Genomic DNA, 13,269 nt, shown 5'->3' with positions numbered 1-13,269 from the left:
TCCAGGCATGTGGACAATGTTCCATCTCACTCGTGATAGTTTTTAGTTAATGCCAGTGACAGTCACAGTGTATAACAATGTGCCACTGACAGGGTTGAGCATTTGGAATGTATCATTCTGTAGCCAATCTGTTTATTTGGAATGGATAAAGATTGTGAATAAATATTGATTATGGAATGTTTAGTAAATTTGGAAGGTTTATTGGGGAGATTACTCACTTGAATATATTGAAGTACTTGTGTCAACTTCTCTTGGAATCACTGTATCTGTTGTCTCTGGTGGCATAGCTGTGGAAAAGAACAAACAGAATCAATGTCGATAAATGTGGCATTCTGCTCCATATACCGAGACACTCTGGGTGTGAGATTCAGGTTGAGATTGAAATAAGAGTTTCTGTCTCCGTCACTACTTCTGAGAACCCATTAAAATTCAGCAGTGTCTGGCAATGTTAGTCACAGGACTGCTCGTGTGCCAAACAGTAAAACAAAAACCTATTGAGATAGATCACAAATTCCACAGCCAATGGATTAGATCGAAGCTCTGCAATCCTACCATATCTAGTTTTAAATGGTGGGGGATTATTCAACAACTGAGTGGATAAGGAGGCCTCACAAATATTCCCATCTCAGTGATGGAAGAGCCCAGCACACCAGTGCAAAAGATAAACCTGATGAATTCACTGTAGTCGTCAGCCAGAACTGCCAACTGAATGATCCATCTTGGCTTTCTCCATTGTCCCCCAGCATGACAGATACTAATCTACAGCCAAATTCAATCACTCAGTGTGAAATCAAGAAACAGTTGGAGCTACTGGATACAGCAAAATGTATTGGCTCTGACAACATTCTGGCAATAGTACTGATGACTTGTGCTCCAGAACTTGCTGCTCTCCTATCCAAGCTGCTCCAGTACAGTTACAACACTGGTATCTACCTAACAAACTGAGGAATTGCCCAAGTATGTCCTGGACAGAAAAAGCAGGACAAATCCAACCCGGCCAGTTACCATCCCACTTTTCTATTCTCAATCACCTGTAAAGTGATCTCATTGCAGCCATATTCCAAACATGATGAAAAGAGCAGAATTCCAGAGGTGAGGTGTGAGTAACAGCCCTTGACATCAAGTTCACATTTGACAGAGTGCAGCATCAACTAGCCCTAGCAAACCCGAAATAAATGGTATCTGAGGGTAAGGTGACAAGAAGGACACAGATGCCTGAAGCCAGAGTCCAAAATGTGAGGCTGGAAGAGCACAACATGTAAGACAGCATCCGAGGTCAGGAAAGTTAACGATTTGAGCAAAAACTCTTCATCCAAGGGAATCTCTCTGCTGATTGGAGTCAGAGCTGACACATAGGAAGATGGTATCAGTGATAATGGGAACTGCAGATGCTGGAGAATCCAAGATAATAAAATGTGAGGGTGGATGAACACAGCAGGCCAAGCAGCATCTCAGGAGCACAAAAGCTGATGTTCACTGATGAATGCACAACATTTGTGCACAAGGTTGCACCCATCCAGGCATGTGGAGAATGTTCCATCTCACTCCTGACTAGTGCTTTAGAGATGATGAACAGGGACTGGGGAGTCAGGAGGTGACTTTGCTTGGAGAGCCAAGGGCCGTTTCCTATGCAGTATTGAGTTACTCGCCGCATGGTTCTTAGCCTCTGACCTATGTTTCAACCCACTGTGTTTATCTGGTGAGTCCAGCTGATTTTTGGTCCATGTTCACCAAAAGGATATTGATAGTAGTCAAATCAGTGATGGTAATATAATTGAATGTCAAGGAATGATAATTATATTGTGTCTCACAGGTTTTAGTTAGTGACAGTGATAGTCACACTGTACAACAATGTGCGAGTGAGCATTTTGGGTGAGCATTTGAAATGAATCATTTTATAACCAATATGCTTATTTGGAATGGAGAGAGATTGTGAATAAATATTGATTATGGAATGTTTAGTAAATTTGAATGGCTTATTGGGGAGATTACTCACTTGAATGTATTGAAGTACTTGTCTGAATGCCTCTTGCATTTGTTGTCTCTGGTGTCGCAACTGTAGACGGGAACAAACAGAATCAATTTTGACACATGTGGGATTCTGATCCATACTGTGAGACACTCTGGGTTTGAGATTGTGGTTCAGATTGAAGTAAGAGTACTTCCCTCTATCAGTACCTCTAAGAACACATTAGAATTCTACAGTGTCTGGCAGTGTTAATCACAGGACTGCTCGTGTGCCAAAGAGTACAAGCAAGAACCTACAGACATGGTAGAGCAGTTCAACCCCCAACAGGTCAGATCGAAGCTCTGCAGTCCTGCCACATCCAGCCATGAATGGTGGCAGACAATTCAACAACTCACTGGTGGACGAGGCTCTACGAGTGTCCCCATTCTTGATGATAGAAGAGCCCAGAACATCAGTGCAAAAGCTAAGCCTGAAACACTCACAGCTATCTTCAGCCACAATTGCTAAGGGAATGATCCATCTCGTCCTGCTCCAGTGGTTCCCAGCATTCGAGACACCAGTCTACAGCCAATTTGAATCACTCTGCATGATATCAAGAAACAGTTGGAGACACTATATTGCGAAGGACATGGGCTTGAAAACATTCTGGCAGTAATACAGAAGACTTGTGCTCCAGAACTTGCTGCTCCCTCACTAAGCTGTTCAGAACAGTTCTCACACAGGGATCTACTCGACAATGTGGAAAATTGTCCAAGTATGTCCTATGCACAAAAAGCAGGACAAATCCACCCTGGCCAATTACCGTCCCATCAGTCTCCTCTCTATCATCAGTATTGGGGAGGTGTTGGCCTAGTGGTATTATTGCTGGGCTGTTAACCGAGAGACCCAGATAATGCTTTGGGGACCCAGGTTCAAATCTGCCATGGCAGGTTGTGGAATTTGAATTCAATAAATCTCTGGAATAAAGAACCTAATGATGACTGTGAATCCATTGCCGATTGTCAGAAAAACCCATCTAGCTCGCTAAATTCCTTCAGGGAAGGAAACTGCCATCCTTACCTGGTCTGGCCTACATGTGACTCCAGACCCACAGCAATGTGGTTGACTCTCAACTGGCCTCTGGACAATTAGGGTCAGGCACTAAATGTTGTCTAGCCAGTGACACCTTCGTCCCGCGAATGAATGAAAGAAAAGTGATGGAAGCTTTAATCAACAGTGCTATCAGGCAGCACCTGATAGCACTTGCTCAGCAATAACCTGCTCAATTACACCCAGTTTGGGTTCTGCCAGGACCACTCAGCTCCTGACCTCATTACAGCCTTGGTACAAACATGGAGATAAGAGCTGAATTCCAGAAGTGAGGTGAGTATGACAGCCCTTGACATCACAGCTACGTATGACAGACTATAGCATCACGGAGCCCTTGCAAAGCCAGAATGATTGGGTATCAGGGGACAAACTCTCTGCTGGATGGTGTCATACCTGACACAGAGGAAAATGGTTTTGGTTGTTGGAGGTCAGTTATCTTAGTTCCAGGGCATGGAGTCATAGAGCTTTTCAGCACAGAAACAAACCCTTTAGTCCAATTTGTCAATGCCGATTGGATATCCTGAATGAATCCTGTCACATTTGCCAGCATTTGGCCATTAACCCTTCAAACTAGTATTGTTCAACACCTTTTCAATGTTGTAATTATAGCAGCCTTCACCGCCTCCTCTGGCAGCAACTGAAAAAGTTGTCCCGTAGATCCCTTTTAAATCTTTCCCCTCTCACCATAAATGTGCGCCTTCTAGTTTTGGACTCCCCCACCCCAGGGAAAGACCTTGCCTATTTACCCTATCCATGTCCCTTCTGATTTTATAAACCTTCCGTAAGGTCAACCGTCAGCCCAGGAAAACAGCCCCACCTATTCAGCCATTCGCTATAGCTAAAAACCTCTAACCCTGGCAACATACTTGTAAATTTCTTCTGAACTCTTTCAAGTTTCACACATCCTTTCTGTAGCAGGGAGACCAGAATTGCGCGCAGTATTCTGAAAGTGGCCTAACCAATCTCCAGTCCAATTGAAACATGACTTCCTAACTCCTATACTCAAGGAAGAGGTGCAGTTCCCAACAATGAAGAGAATTGGGCTCCCTTCTTAGGGTATTGCTCTGAATTAAACAGAACTTGAGTAGGAAGCAATTTTTCAGTACCTCAGAGTCAGCAGGGCCTTGCCAGGGAGTCTTATAAACTTCATTTTTACTTCTTTAAGTTTAGGAGAAATGCTGGCTGTCTGATCTCTACATGCCCCCACTGTGTGATAACATAGGAGACCGTTTTCCTCAGGTCATTGTGCTCTGAAATCCCTCAATGAGGAACCAAAAAAGGTTCACACTCTTTTTGGCTTCAACATTGCGCAGTGAGCTTGGATGTTAGTTTTTATGATTCATGAACAAGGACTCCTGAATTTGTCTGTGCTGTAGCTTTCTACAGGCTTTCTCCAGCTCAATAATTGACAACTCCTCTGGTCTTCCTGGCAAAGTTTCCCCATCTTATACTGTATGTTATCTGACAACCTTTTCCAATGGAATTGTAAAGATTTGTTAATGTAGCCTGTTAACAGTTTCAGAGGATAAATATTTATTGTGATAAATATCCTAAACAATACAACTCAAATTCACTTCATGTAAAAAACAAATTTCTTTGAAGCACTAATTAGTTTAGCCAATTGGTTATTCTTAAATGTAAAATAATAAAGTAAAGCACATTCCAGAATCTCTTGCTCAAATGTATGAGAGATAATGGGAACTGCAGATGCTGGAGAATCCAAGATAACAAAGTGTGGAGCTGGATGAATACAACAGGCCAAGCAGAATATTAGGAGCACAAAAGCTGATGTTTCGGGCCTAGACCCTTCATTAGAAAAGGGGAATGGGAAGAGGGTTCTGAAATAAACAGGGAGAGGGGGGAGGTGGACTATTCCCTCCCTACCTCCCCACCTACGCTCACCTCTACTGGCTCCATCCCTGCCCCTTTAACTTGTCTGTCTCCTTCCACCTATCTTCTCCTCTGTCCATCTTCGATCTGCCTCCCCCTCCCTCCCTATTTATTTCAGAACCCTCGCCCCCTCCCCCTTTTCTGATGAAGGTTCTAGGCCCGAAACGTCAGATTTTGTGCTCCTAAGATGCTGCTTGGCCTGCTGCGTTCATTCAGCTCTACACTTTGCTATCTGTGGCAGTAATAAAACCAGTGCTTTTGATGCCAATTCCCACATTTGAAGAATCTTTCACATGGGTTACGATTGATTGTGCAAGTGCCCTCCATAAAGCCAAAGGTTTAGGCATCAAACACTTTAAATCAAGTATATATTATCCTGAATCCCAGGCAGCATTGGAAAGGTAGCATCAGACCTAAAGACCATGCTGAGAGCTTGTTGCCAGTGTTCATCAAACGATTAGAATAAAGATGTCCCATTTATAATATTTGCCATGACAAATACCCCAAATAAATCAATTCAATTTATTACATTTGAGTTGAAATTTGGACATGAAGTAAGAAGGCCTATAAAATGAGTTAAGCAAAAGTTGATTGGTCCAAAACTCACCATTGTACTATGTATCTGAGGTGAGAGGAAGATTAACCAGAGTCAGTGAATTAGCTAGACAACATCTAAAAGGAGCACAGCATCTATGAAGCAAGAACAGATAAGAAATCCAAAATTCTGACCTTTTGCCCGTTGGGATAATGCAGTGGTGTTGTTACCAGTGGTAGCAGATTTCTTCAAAGCAAGGTTTAGTAATCCCTATCAGATTGAGAAGAAGTTGAGTCAAGTAAATTATCTGGTAAAGATGCCAGAGAAGAAAAAAAAACTTTATTGAGTCTGTAATGTGAATATACTGAAACCTTACTACGACAGGGAAAGGGAACCGGAGGAACAGGTACTAGTTACTGCTTCTTGGAGTGAGGAATCAAATCCAGATGATTTGCATGTCTCAAAATGTATAAAATTAAATAATTAGGAAATCCTTGGAGAATGTGATCAGATAGTGAGCTAACTGTCTCAGGAACAGAGAACTGAATGAAAGACTTGTTACAGAAAAATGTAGGAATAGAATGGGGAGGACTAATATAATATGTGAAGTTGAAGTAGAGAATGCTGTTCCAATAAAACAATACTCTTACAGGCTTAATTCTCTCAAAGCCGCACAGGTGCAGAAATAAGTAGAAGCGATACTCCAAGAGAACATCATGGAGCTGAGTTAAAGTGAGTGGAGTTCATCAATCGTATTGATAGTACTCAACGCTTCTCCATGGATTCTCGGAAGATCATCTCAATAACGAAATCAGACTCATACCCAATTCCAAGGCTGGAGGACTGTGTGGGAAAAGTTGGACAAGCCACTTATATCATAAAGTTATTGGAAGTTATTGGCTTAGACAGAGGATCTCGATCAGTGCAGGCTTGGAGGGCCGAAGGGCCTGTTACTGTGCTGTAATTTTCTTTGTTCTTTGAAGTAACTTTTTCAGAGACAGTACAAGAAGTTTCTGCGTTTGTAATCCCCAATGGGTTATATCAATTTAAAGTAATGCTCTTTGGAATGAAGAACATGCCAGCCTTATTTCAAAGACTAATGAACAGAGTTGTGGTAGGATTGGCTGCTTGTGCTGTCTATATGGATGACATGGTGATCTTTAGTCATTCATGGAAAGAGGCATGAATAGAGTCGATAGCCAGAGACTTTTCCCCAGGGCAGGATTGACTGCTACGAGGGGTCATAGTTTTAAGGTGTTAGGAGGAAGGTATAGAGGAGACGTCAGAGGGAGGTTCTTCACCCAGAGAGTTGTGAGCGCATGGAATAGTTTACCTGTGGTAGTCATGGAAACGGAGTCATCAGTGACATTTAAGCGACTGCTGGACATGTACATGGACAGCAGTGAATTGAGGGGAATGTAGGTTAGGTTATTTTATTTTTGGATTAGGATTATTCCACGGCACAACATCATGGGCTGAAGGGCCTGTACTGTGCTGTACTTTTCTATGTTCTATGTTCTATAACACATGGTGCATTTGGCAGTGTTCTTTGAAAGACTATGTGAGGCAAAAATGGTTATACATTTAGCAAAAACTGAATTTGTGAAGACAGAAATGATGTCCTTGGGACACAACATTGGACATGGAAGGATGACCTGAGCAATGTGAAGACAACGGCCATCGAGGAATTTCCAAGGCCATGCTTTAAGAAAGAGGTGCTTCAATTTCTGGGGCTGAGTAGATTCACCCAGAAGTTTGTGCCATGGTGGTACTGCTGGTGGATTTGCAAAAGAAGAACATAAGATTTTGGTGAATAGAACAATGCTAGGAAGCATTTGAGAATGAAAAAGCCATTTAACAACCGTGCCAGTTTTAGCCACACCAAATTTCTCAAAACTCTTTAAAGTCACTGTAGACACCAGTGATTAGGGGTTGGAACTGAGGATGACCGGTTATTTTTCAAAGAAATTCAAGACGATAGAAAATACTCCATCACTCAGAGACAGTTATTGAGTATGGCACCGGCCTCCTAACATTTTACTGTTTATATTGCAATCAATGCTTCAGAGACTGTTATGTGTACAGACTACAACCTTCTCATCTTTTTGGAAAGATTTAAGGATGAGAATACAAGACTATTTTTTGAAGGCTTATGTTACAGGCTTTTAATTTACAGATTGCACATGTTGCAGGTTGTAAAAATGTTATAGCAGATGCGGTTATCGTGGGTTTAAAAGAAAATGTGTAGATAAGGTATGGGAGGCAATGGCCTAGTGGTATTATTGCCTCATTGTTAATCCAGAGACCCAGCTAACATTCTGGGGTCCCAGGTTTGAATCCTGCCGTGGCAAATGGAGGAATTTGAGTTCAATAAGTATTGGAATTAAGAGTCTAATGATGACCGTGAATCTATTGTCGATTGTTGACAAAGCACATCTGCTTCACTAATGTCCTCGAGGGAAGGAAACTGTTATCCTCACCTGGTCTGGCCTACATGTAACGCCAGACCCACAGCAATGTAGTTGACTCTTAACTGCCTTCTGGGCAATTAGGGATGGACAATAAATGCTGCCTAGCCGGTGATGCCTTCAATCTGTGCATGAATAAAGAAACAGAAAGGTAGAACTGGTATAGTCCAATGTTATATAATATGTTATATGATAGTATGAAACTTTACATCACTGACCTACGCGTCTCATGACAATGGTGTTAAGATGTTAAAAAAGAAGCCATCTTTGCACAATAATGGTTCATTCAGTTTTCTTAAGAGGCGAGGTGTTATGAAGTTGTGTAGAGTGTGTGGTCCCTTTAAGAAGTAAAGTACATTTCTAAGCTTGGAGTTTTACATGGAAGAAGTGTTTGTAAGCAGCTGGAAAATCATACAGACAGTTCTAAAAATTGAAACGTGCATCAATTGGCTTTGTGAGTGGAAACCTCATGCTTGTTTTGATGTTTTGGTAACAAGTGTGAAAGCCAATTGAATATAAATCTGAGATAATGGGAACTGCAGATGCTGGAGAATTCCAAGATAATAAAATGTGAGGCTGGATGAACACAGCAGGCCAAGCAGCATCTCAGGAGCACTTGTTTTGACAACCTCAGACCAATGCTATTGTAAGAAAATTGATATGTCATCCAAGGTAAACAAGGAGAGGGTTTTTGAAAATCAGGGTCAGAGCGAACCAACATCTGAGAAATAAACCTAGCTCTCGCACAAAATCATTAAGCTCTGTAAAAAAGCACCATCAAAAAGCATTTCTACCTCAGAGTCCTCACAGAAGAAATTACAGAGAAAACACCTCTGACAGCAGAATCAGCAGAAGAAAGGCATTTGTGGCATGAGATCACAGAAGACAGACCGTACCAAAAAACAAATTCTGTGTGGTGAGTTTTAATTTGGGTTTATATAGGTGATACTTGTGCTTATTTGAATAGCATTCTGATAGATTGTGTTAACTTCGGCAATAGTTAGTATTTAGGTGGGAATTATTTGGTTTGTTAGTAATTCTGTTAGTTTGTTCATTGTTAGGGTGAAATAAATAAGTTGTTACTTGTTCCTTATAAAGTGGAAGTCAGTGATTTTCTTACTTTTAACCACTCTTTTAATAGATTACGAGGATCAAGGCGAGCTTCTCTGGGTGTTTTGGATTTAGCTGTAGAAGAGAACCTCTACTTCCATCTTAACAGATTGGGGACAAAGAACATAGAACATAGAACAATACAGTGCAGAACAGGCCCTTCGGCCCTCGATGTTGCACTGACTTGTGAACTAATCTAAGCCCCTCCCCCTACACTATCCCATCATCATCCATATGCTTATCCAAGGACTGTTTAAATGCCCCTAATGTGGCTGAGTTAACTACATTGGCAGGCAGGGCGTTCCACGCCCTTACCACTCTCTGAGTAAAGAACCTGCCTCTGACATCTGTCTTAAATCTATCACCCCTCAATTTGTAGCTATGCTACATGGGGTTTGATTTAATTATCAGAGGAGTTCAATCTCCAACCACCACCACATCAAACCCCCCACTTCTCGCCGCATGACAAATCCTACAGCGGTCTGTGCTAAGGCCTCGACATTTTACAATTAACATCATTGACTGCAATGACGGGAGTGAAGGCATGATCGTGAATTTCACAGGCAACACGTACGTGAAGATGTAATGTAGGTTTTATTTATACACTGTATTAGTAAGATCACATCTCAAATACTGTGTGCAATTTTGGTCTACTACTTAAATGTAAATGTGTTGGAGGCAAGTTGAAGGGTGCTTACTGCATTGATGACTGAGAGTGGGTTGTTTTACTTGAGAAGACTGCATGGGATGGGCTTGCTTCCACTGGCATTTTCCACTGGACAAAATTCGCAAAGCAGAAGTACAAAGGGATCTGGGACTGTTGGGCCAGGATTCTCTAAAGGTTATCTTGCAGGTAGAGTCCGTAATTAAGAAAGCAAATGTAATGTTGTCGTTTATCTCAAGAGGGTTGGAATATAAAAGCAGCGATGTGCTTCTGAGGCTTTATAAGGCTCTAGTTAGGCCCCATTTAGAATACTGTGTCCAATTTTGGGCCCCACACCTCAGGAAGGACATACTAGTCCTGGAGCGTGTCCAGCAGAGATTCACACGGATGATCCCTGGAATGGTAGGTTTAATGTATGATGAACGGCTAAGGATCCTGGGACTGTATTCATTAGAGTTTAGAAGGTTGAGGGGAGATCTAATAGAAATTTACAAGATAATGCATGGCTGAGAAAGGGTGGATGCTGGGAAATTGTTTCCGTTAGGCGGGGAGACTAGGACCTGTGGGTACAGCCTTAGAATTAGAAGGGGTAAATTTAGAGTGGAAATGAGGAGACATTTCTTCAGCCAGAGAGTGATGGGCCTGTGGAGTTCATTGCCACGGAGTGCAGTGGAGGCCAGGACATTAAATGTCTTCAAGGCAGAGATTGATAATTCTTGATCTAACAAGGAATCAAGGGCTATGGGGAGAATGCAGGGAAGTGGAGTTGAAATGCCCATCAGCCATGGTTAAATGGCGAGTGTACACAATGGGCCGAATGGCCTTACTTCCACGACTATGTCTTATGTTCTTATGGCATTTAGAAGAGTGATGGGTGAGTAGATTTAAGTGTATAAGATTCTGAAGGGCCTGGACAAGGAAGATGTGGGAAAGATGTTCAGAACGATGAAGCAATGTTTAAAGAGGGGGCGTCATCCTTTTAGGACAGAGATGAGGAAGGGTTGTTTTTCTCAGTGAGTTGTATGACTTTGGAATGCTCTGACTAGAATCTTATAGAACTTGAATGTCTTTGGATTTGATGTGTGACTTAGAGAGAAAGCTGCAGATGGTGGTGTTCCCATGTATCTGCTGCCTTTGACCTTCCAGAGTTGGAAGGTGCTATCAAAAGAGCCTTGGTGAATTTCTACAATGCTGACTCAATTTCTACTGCTGTACATTAGGCTCCTATGCTAACTATTCCCTAATGTCCTTTAGGGAAGGAGGTTCACACTAAACAACTGCACCTCCCAGTCGCGAACCATTTCAACTCCCCCTCCCGTTCCTCAGATGACATGTCCATCCTGGGCCTCCTGCTGTGCCACAATGCTGCCACCCGAAGGCTGCAGGAACAGCACCTCTCATTCTGCTTGGGAACCCTGCAGCCCAATGGTATCAATGTGGACTTCAGAAGCTTCAGAATCTCCCTTCTCTCCACTGCATCTCAAAACCAACCCAGCCTGACCCCGCCTACCTAACCTGTCCTTCCTCCCACCTATCCCCTCCTCCCACCTCAAGCCGCATCCCCATCACCTACCTACCAGCCTCATCCCGCCCCCTTGACCTGTCTATCCTCCCTGGAATTACCTATCTCCTCCCTACCTCCCCACCTGCACTCATCTTTACTGGCTCCATCTCCGCCTCTTTGACCTGTCTGTATCCTCTCAACCTACATTCTCTATCCATTTTCTATCCATCTCCCCCTCTCTCCCTGTTTATTTCAGAAGCCCCATCCCCCATTTCTGAAGAAGGTCTAGGCCCGAAACGTCAGCCTTCCTGCTCCTCTGATGCTGCTTGGCCTGCTGCGTTCATCCAGCTCTACATCTATCGCAGATTCTCCAGCATCTGCAGTTCCTACTATCTCTCAAACACTTGATACTTCTTCTTTCCCAGATGGCCACAACGGACTTCATCATTTTCTAAATCATGCAACTCTCTTAATTTTCATCGCTGCAATAACTAACTAAAAACATTCCCATCTATGTTCTCACTCTCTGAAAGAGTTAGCTACATTGCTGTGCTTCTAGAGTCACATGTAGGCCAGACTAGGTAAGGATGGCAGCTCCCTTCCATAAAAGACATGAGTGAATCAGGTGTGTTTTCCTCAAGAATTGACAATGGATTAATAATATTTTTGAATTCAAATTCCACCTTCTGTCGTGGCAGGATTCAAACCCAGGTCCCTAGAACATTGTCTGGGTCTCTGGATTACTAGTACAGCCCTGTATGCTGTCCCTAAACCCTGAACAATACAGCCTTGTACTGTAAACCCTGAAGAATACAGCCCTGTATGTTTTCCCTAACCTCCAAGCTACAGCTCTCTGCTGTTTTGAAATAATATCTCCTGTTTCCTCCCCTGGTGATTTCTCTCACCTTCACCCAATGTCTCCTTCTCTCAGTCATTTGCTCACACTCTTTTTTCTGTCCCCACTCTACATCAGTTACCACCCACACTGCTCACTCCCACAGCCCTCTCTCTCTTCCCCATACAGTTTCCATGTGGCTCACTACTCCCTTACACTACCAGGTTGGTTGCCTTCCCATTCTGTTCAGTTGGAAGAGATGTGTTGTTCAAAAGTAAAGAAAGACACAGGAAAAAAGTGCGGACAAGAAAGAGCACAGGAACCGAAATGATTACCTGGTAGCGGATACATCATGGGCCCACTGTCAATACTGCCACCTATGCCTTCAACATCACAGTGTGGAGGAGCCCATCCCAATTCACAGTGACAGTTCCCCTTACTGTTACAAACCTGAAACAAAGGGATATTCAATGTTTAGGGACAACAAGTAAGGAAAAGGGGATCAGGCTCTGATCGTAAGGGGTGGACTCAGTCCATTGGTCAGGGAGGATCTCAGATAGGAAAGCAATGTGTTGAATCTCCTTTGCATGGAATTAAGAAACAGCAGCAGGCAGCAGTCATTGGTTGGAATTGATTTATAGACCAACAAATAAATAGCAGTGAGAGTGGGTACATGATCTTCACCAGATGAAAGAAGTATGTAGCATGGGGACCACAGTTATCCTGGGGGACTGCAATCTGCATTGAGACTGGGGAAGTGAATTGAGCACACGGACAATGAGTTCCTGGGGTATTTTCAGCATGGTTTTCCATAGCAGTACAACGAGGTGCTGACAGGAGGTCAGGCTATTTTAGATCATGTATTCTGGAGTGAGAAAACCTTTTCAACCTTGTTGAAAAATGTACTTTTCAGGATAAGTGCCCACAATATGATGGAATTGTTGATTATGTTTGAAGGGGAGGGAGTTCAGTTTGAAGCAAGGGAGTGAAATGTGAATCAGAGACGTTATGAAAACATGAGGCACTCATTGGCTGAAGTGGTTTGGATAATATAATAAAAGGATTGACTGTACACGGGCAATGGATAATCTTTAAATAACTTATAGCATCTGTACATTCCCTTAAGGTGCATAACCTCAAAAAGTCAGTCAACTGTGGGCAAAAATGAATTTCAGGATTGTATAAGATTCAAAGTAAAGGTCTAT

General features: G+C 42.6%; 1 protein-coding gene across 1 annotated transcript in view; it reads right to left on the bottom strand.

Moving 5' to 3' along the window:
- Nucleotides 1-241: 241 nt before the first annotated feature.
- LOC132209536 (disintegrin and metalloproteinase domain-containing protein 12-like) overlaps nt 242-13,269 on the bottom strand; it is a 197,082-nt gene continuing 184,054 nt past the window's right edge. The window contains exons 18-21 of the mRNA XM_059645219.1: nt 12,400-12,514; nt 4,165-4,264; nt 1,997-2,056; nt 242-287 (exon numbers count right to left, since the gene is read on the bottom strand). Coding sequence (XP_059501202.1) covers nt 242-287; nt 1,997-2,056; nt 4,165-4,264; nt 12,400-12,514 — 321 coding nt within the window. The remainder of the gene's footprint in view (nt 288-1,996; nt 2,057-4,164; nt 4,265-12,399; nt 12,515-13,269) is intronic.

Source organism: Stegostoma tigrinum, chromosome 1, assembly GCF_030684315.1.
Source record: "Stegostoma tigrinum isolate sSteTig4 chromosome 1, sSteTig4.hap1, whole genome shotgun sequence".
NCBI classification, from domain to species: Eukaryota; Metazoa; Chordata; class Chondrichthyes; order Orectolobiformes; family Stegostomatidae; genus Stegostoma; species Stegostoma tigrinum.
This window is presented reverse-complemented; position numbering and strand designations above follow the sequence as displayed.